Source organism: Corvus brachyrhynchos, unplaced genomic scaffold (assembly GCF_000691975.1).
Source record: "Corvus brachyrhynchos isolate BGI_N302 unplaced genomic scaffold, ASM69197v1 scaffold933, whole genome shotgun sequence".
NCBI lineage: Eukaryota > Metazoa > Chordata > Aves > Passeriformes > Corvidae > Corvus > Corvus brachyrhynchos.
Genome location: NW_008237401.1, coordinates 436224 through 443083, shown reverse-complemented (window position 1 = coordinate 443083; position 6860 = coordinate 436224). Strand labels below are relative to the sequence as shown.

At 45.3% G+C, this 6860-nt stretch overlaps 2 protein-coding genes across 3 annotated transcripts in view; one reads left to right on the top strand and one right to left on the bottom strand.

Moving 5' to 3' along the window:
* Positions 1-2777, top strand: part of TMPRSS12 (transmembrane protease, serine 12) — a gene marked incomplete at its 5' end in the record, with an annotated part of 5318 nt that extends 2541 nt beyond the window's left edge. The window contains 2 exons of the mRNA XM_017730740.1: positions 969-1164; positions 2419-2777. Of these exons, the coding sequence (XP_017586229.1) occupies positions 969-1164; positions 2419-2664 (442 nt within the window). The remainder of the gene's footprint in view (positions 1-968; positions 1165-2418) is intronic.
* A 533-nt stretch (positions 2778-3310) lies between these two features.
* ATF1 (activating transcription factor 1) overlaps positions 3311-6860 on the bottom strand; it is an 8373-nt gene continuing 4823 nt past the window's right edge. For both annotated transcript variants that reach the window (XM_008630953.2, XM_017730757.1), the window contains exon 7: positions 3311-6236. In XM_008630953.2, the coding sequence (XP_008629175.1) occupies positions 6092-6236 (145 nt within the window). In that variant the 3' untranslated portion in view covers positions 3311-6091. The remainder of the gene's footprint in view (positions 6237-6860) is intronic.

The following is a 6860-nucleotide window of genomic DNA, read 5'->3' as shown; positions in this document are numbered from 1 at the left end:
CCACTGCTGAGCACATTCTCACCCACACACCAGCGGGTTCCACCCACTCCAGCTCCCTGAATTTATAAACTCACTTTGCACTTGGAACTTAGAGGGCTTTTCCCACCTTTCAAGGGGCAGCGGCACCAAATTGAAAGAGGACGGGTTCAAATTAGATATTGGGAAGGAATCCCTCCTTGTGAGGGTGGGGAGGCCCTGGCACAGGGTGCCCAGGGAAGCTGTGGCTGCCCCTGGATCCCTGGCAGTGTCCAAGGCCAGGCTGGATGGGGCTTGGAGCAGCCTGGGACAGGGGAAGGTGTCCCTGCCCATGGCAGGGGGTTGGAACAAGATATCTTTAAGGTTCCTCCCAAGCCAAACCATTCTGTGACTCTTAACTGGATTTGCTCAGGTTATGGTCTCCTCACACAACGTCATTTAACTCTGCAGTGAGGATCGGCTTTCAGGGGTTTTCCATCACAAGCAGGTTAGACCCACACAGCTGTAACCACAGGAATAAATTTCCCAGACTTTCTTCCAAGTATAACATGAAAAAAAGGAAAATAAACCCAGCTGATTTCAGATTTGTGGTGCAGGTCAACATGGGCTGCTGGAAACAGCTATTTTATTGAAAAGCAACAATTCTGATGGCACGTGTTGTGAACTGGGGTGTTCCCATGGGATTTATGAATGACTACACCCCCTCCAACTCTCTCTTTACTCCCACTGGGTACAAATTCAATGCCAGTTGGTGTTGTGTGGGGGAGTTTCGGGGTCAGCTGGGATTGTATGAGCCTGTTTGATAAGTCACCTCTGACACTTTGAGCAAGGCAGGTGTATTCTCATTGATGCTTCTTCTGAGGAAGAATTGCAAAACCTTCATCAAACCCAAGTCTGCAAACCCTTAACCCACTCGGATCCGTGTCATATCCATGTCTAAACATGTCCAGGAACACACCTAGGCTGGCGAAATGAAAAAAACCACAGTAAAATTGCTACACACCTCAGCATATTTCACCCTTTCTAAATTCTGTCTCCATTCAAGGTAAAATCTCATCTGTGCTGAAAGAAGCCCAAGTGGAAATCCTCCCTCCCAGCCTGTGTAACAGCTCCGAAGGGTACGCGGGGCTCATGGACAACAGAGTGCTCTGCGCCGGCGCCTGGGCCGGAGGCACCGACGCCTGCCAGGTGAGAAGGGAGGTGGTGCCCCACCTGCCTCGGTGGAACTCCCAAGCCAGAGGCTCAGCAGCATCGTGATTTGTAGCATAATGAATTAAAACAGCAGAAATACTAACTGGAAAAACATGTTAAATGCAAAGGAAGCATCATAAAAGGGTGGGACAGTGATTGCAAAGCAAAAACATACACAAAGAATTTGGTGATATTGAGAAGATGACAGGAGTAAGTGAACAAAGAGGAAGGATAAAGAATGCAACATACTTATGCCACGAAGGTGTCAGTAAATGATACACGATACAAAACATTGGACAGACACGTGTCACTGTACCATGGAGCGTGTGTGAAGCACATGTATGCCTCACCTGTTCTTGTGCTGGAGAGCAGCACTGGACATGGATGTGGCTCAGGGATGTGGCTCAGGGATAGGGCTCTAGAAAATGGCTCAGGGATGTGGTTCAGGGATAGGGCTCTAGGAAGTGGCTCAGGGATGTGGCATGATTTTCGTTTAAATGCTGAACAATCACCACCTCTTTCTCGGAAAAGCCAGTTCTCAGGTCCAAAGCACTGGCAAAATCTGCAGCACCAGCTGGGACACAGAGACATTTCTAATTAAACCCCATAATGTATCCTAAGTGCTTTGTCTGATACAGTTCCTGCTTCTCTCAGCAGTTTTCCCTAAGCAGGTGACACGGCCAAGACACGGGATGTGTGTTCCTTACTGTGTCCCTTGGAGTTCCCACACCGTGTGCACAACACATTCCCCAATTCAGTGAGGAGTGAAGGTTTAGGCATGAAAAGGTGCAGAGAGAAAACAACAGAACCTGAGTTAAAAGATACTGAAGCAGTGCAGGCCTGGGGCTCTGGTCAGTGCAGTGCTGACCAGAATCAGGAGGAATTTCTCCACAGAAAGGGTGGTCAGGCATTGGAAGGCGAGGGAGGTTTGGAGCCCCCTTCCCTGGAGGTGTCCCAGGACCAACGATGTGGCACTCAGTGCTTTGGTCTGGGTGACAAGATGGGGATCAGGCAGAGCTTGGGCTTGGGCTTGGAGGGCCTTTCCAACCTCAGGGATGCCGATTCCGCGTCTTTCAGCAACACCAGGTTTACCTTGAGTTGTCCATGTGCTACTGCCCACGTGTTACTGTCATTGTGACTGTCCAGTTAACTGAGCTGCTTAAAACGAATCTAAAAAATACAATGATTACTGCCTGAATTCTTTCCTGGAAGGAGTTACATGCTACTGGTTTTTGTGGTGTTCATTTGTAGGGCGACAGCGGGGGCCCCTTGGTGTGTTACCACCCCGACACTGACAAGTACTACCTCATCGGCATCGCCAGCTTTGGGGTTGGCTGCGGCCGCCCCAAATATCCTGGGATCTACGTCCGCCTGTCTCAGTACCGAAAATGGATCAAAGCAAAGCTTCGGCTGACCAACACGAGTCGGAACCCCGTGAGCACAATGCTCACCATCCTCCTGACTGTGGCACACACCGTGCTCGCACAGACTTTGTAGAGGGGCAAAGCATCGTGTCATCCTCGTGGAGGTCTGTTCTGCCTGGGAAAGCTTGGAAAAAAGAGCTCCCTCCTGCCTCTCAATAAAACCAAGAGCCAAAGGATGTGCACTTACTTTTTAGGAGTCATGTTTGCAATTGTATTTTTTGTTTCCTGCCTCTGATATCCACACTGACAGTAGAGGAAACAGTAACAGCCTTGGCACTAGTAAGGAAAATTGAATATAGAAATGTTATCAACTGGAAACACTTCCTTCCCACCCTATTTCTGTGCTTTTCCAGCCATCAGAAGGTTAAATACACTCAGCGATGGCACCAGGGTTTGGAGATGGCAGATGCTCCCTCTGCCGGGTAAAAACCAGCAGAGCACGCAAAGGTTTTAATTAACCATTTAATTAACCGAACCTTAAGTGTGGCTCAGCTTATTGAAAACTAAGAAGGTAAAAAAACCCTGCAGGAAGGTAAAAGCTGTTCTGCACTCATGATTTTTAGCACTGGCAGGTGTATACAGGTACCGTTTCATCCACTAAAATCGACTATTATTTATTCCTGGCTGTCATATGACCCGATCCCACACAGGTATTCACACCTGGTCAGCACCACTGCAGCTCTACCTTCATTAAAAATAAATAGGGACCATCAGAATGATAATATTTTAGCGACTTTATTTACCAAGATCAAAATTTGCAACCATTAATTGATTCAACAAATATTTACAATTCATGGAAAGCACGGACTGTTTGGAACCAACCAGCAGAACAGCATCAGCTGCTGCATCTCTTACCCTCAGGAATGAGATTTTACTCTTTAAAATTGAGATTTTAAAGTAAATCCAAACTAAGAAATTCATGATCAGTGCTTAAAAGAGCAAACTTGTGTAACTGTTTAATATTCCCATGATGGAAAATCAGCTGTTCTTTCCAACACACTATTTTAAGAGTATAAAAATTGACTCTTGGTGTGTCTGGCAGGACAGGTGCTTCCCTTGCTGGATACAAGAAGAATTGGCCACCAGGTTTTTACAGTCTTAACACTTGATAGATTTGTTTATTATTATTCCATATTACAAAAGAAAAAAAGAGAACACAGTGAGGATCAGCTACCACAGAGTTCCCAAGGTAGTTCAGAACTGTAGGTCAAACCCTCTCACACATGCCAGGTGACACACTGAGAGGAGAGAAAGGTCCAGTTCTCTGAGGTGCATGTTCCAGGCACATTCCAGGCTGTTCAATTTTCCTGAAATTCCACCAAAGAAACAGGAAACACTGACACCTCTCCAGGAGCAGCTCCCTCAGTTTAGGACTTTCCCAACCTTATTTCTGATGCGTCACAAAGCTTTTTTCTGACATGATGGCAACCAGGAGTCACACTCCAGCCTGGCCTAAAGGAAACGCATTGGGACTCATGTCCACAACAATCAGAGACTTAGGAACTTCAGGGACAAAATATCCTTTTCTAGCCCACTAACCAGGAGATTGTGGAATGCAGATTCCTCATGGCAAAGAGCTCTGCTTGCTACAAGTCCATTAATTCCCAAAGGAGTAAAATCAAAAATACTGACTGACCATGGGATAAGCATTACACATCCAGGGAGGGAGCACAGCTTGGAATTCCATCCAGATCTGAGCTAGCACGACACACACGGAGCTCTAACACCTCGGAACAGCACAGTCCATGGAGTAATTCCCGCTGACAGAACTGGAAGCAGGATTCAATCCCAGCTATGGAAATGGTTTATTACTCATGCAAGAAGCACTGCAGTCACCTACAGCACCTGCCCAAGACCACGGCCTGACCACCAGGATCACATCTTGCCCAGGACCGTGTCCTCACCAGTACCATGTCCTGCCCACAGCCAGGCAGCTCTGGGCATCTCCAAGAATGGAGATTCCCCAGGCAAAGGAGTCCTGATCATGTCAAACTTGTGATTTTCACCTGAAACAAATTAAAATTGTACAAACTGGACTCTCTGACACAATGAGATCTCATGTGCAGATATTGTCAACTGTGGGGAGTAAAAAACCCTAATTTCTTTTTTTTCCCCCCAATACTCTTTAGGATCCATTTTTTCTGCAAGTTGCCTACAGACATACAAAATTAATTCAAGTATCTCCTACACCAAAGAGGATCTCATTTGACTTTGTACTATCCATAAAAATATATCCTTGAAAATCTGGTTCACAAAATATTTCATTTGGTTACTAAAATGAAAGATATAAACTGTCAAAATACGTATAGAAACTCAATTTCAGGTTTTGTAAAGATCACAATTTAGCTACAAAATATAGCAACCATCTCCCCGTTTGCAATATAGTATTTGCGTACAAAGACACCGTTACTTTGCAAAATAGCTCCTACCTTACAAAATTAGGCTGGAAATTGTAATTTTGCACTACTTCCAGCAATAAACCAGAGATTAGAACCTCATAACCCTTTGGTATAGATCTTCCATTTTTTACTACATCATTTTTCTTCTATTTGGTTTCATGTTCCAAAGGCCAGGAGAATCCCCGGCCAGGACAAGCACTGAGTGTTTAATTGTAGATATGATCAGCACACAATTAAATTTTCAATGATTGATGTTTCTCATGCCCAGAACTAAGAACAAACTCTTGCGAAATTAAAAACTTTCAGAAGTTTAATCTCAGAAATTCTTCAGAACTTTTGTCACCAGTCCTCGTCCCTCACACTGTGCTTTAAAATCACTGATGTGTTGAATTCTCTAAGAAAATCAACACAATTTTCTGTGCCTCAGACATTTCCAGGACCAGGCCTCTCACTGCCTTCTGCAGATCCTTCCCCAATCTGATAAACACGGCAAACATGGAAAAAAATCATCCCAACTTTTTAAATTGTCATCTGAGAAAGAGTAAAAACATAATTTATACCTCAAGCAAAGTATCAGCTTTTTTTATCATCTGCACCTGTAAATACCAACTTACAGGTTAAAATAAAAATATTTACAGACAAATAACTGAAGGAAAAAGGCTTGAAAAAGAGTAAGAAATCAAAACATACACTGGTTATAAATGTTACTAACAACGTCAGCTATGGCAAGGATTCCGTTTCATCCATGTTTTCTTTGTAACCAAATTTTGCCTCCCTTATTAGAGGTATTCATAGGAATTTTCAAAGAAACTCTCATCCCCTGCCTCGCCACACGTGACTGTCCTTCCGCTGTAGCTGCAATCTTGAATTTATCAGTTTCCAGTTGTGCTTGCAGGAATTTTGGTGAGGTTTTCTTGTTTCCTGTTTGTACTTTGTCACCAACACGTTGTAAAGAAAATCTATAGAGTCTTTGAGCTGTGAAATCTAGGTAGAAAAGTTTCATTTTTGACCTTTCATCTAGTTAAAAAAATTCAGTATAAAAAAAAAAAAAAAATCTCCTCTGATATTTCACCAGTCCCCAAAGGTTTTTACCTTCTCTTCTTACACACTTTTATGACAGTAAAGATCTTTCAAAGTTTTTAGCTCTTCAATTAGAGTTTTGTTCTGATTTTCCAGGACTGCCACTCGATTTTCCAAACATTTCACATACTCCTTCTTCTTCCTACGGCATTCCCGGGCAGCTTCTCTGCAACAGACAAGCAGAGTTCTTTATTTTAGAGGCGAGATCTATTTTCTGAACGTCACAATACTGACCAATACCAGAGAGCTGGAACTGCAGTGAGGAACAAAACCAAGCCAAAACTGCCCGAGGAGAGCAGGAAATGCAGCAGGATCTGCTAACACACATGGCAGCCAATCTGCAGGGGAAACCCAATGTTGGCTTCTCCACACTGTGAGACTCAAGGGAGCATGTCTGGGTCACGATTTCCTGTGTTTGGGTCACAATCTCCCACAAGCCCAGGCGTGCTCAGGTGGGGAAGGAGCACCAAGGCCAAGTGGCCAAGGGCACCTGGGCTGTACCAGCCACGATGTGGCACAGGACCAGGGCAGGGATTGCCCCCCTGTGCTGGGCACTGTTGAGGCCCCTCCAGTTCTGGACCCTCACTGCAAGAGAAATATGGACGGGCTGGAGCATATCCAGAGCAGGGAATGGAGCTCGGGAAGGGGCTGGAGCAGCAAAAGGGGCTGGAGAACTCCTGAGGGAGCTGGGAAAGGGGCTCAGGCTGGAGCAAAGGGGGATCAGGGGGGACCTTGTGGCTCTGCACAAGTCCCTGACAGGAGGGGGCAGACGGGGGGTCGGGCTGGGCGC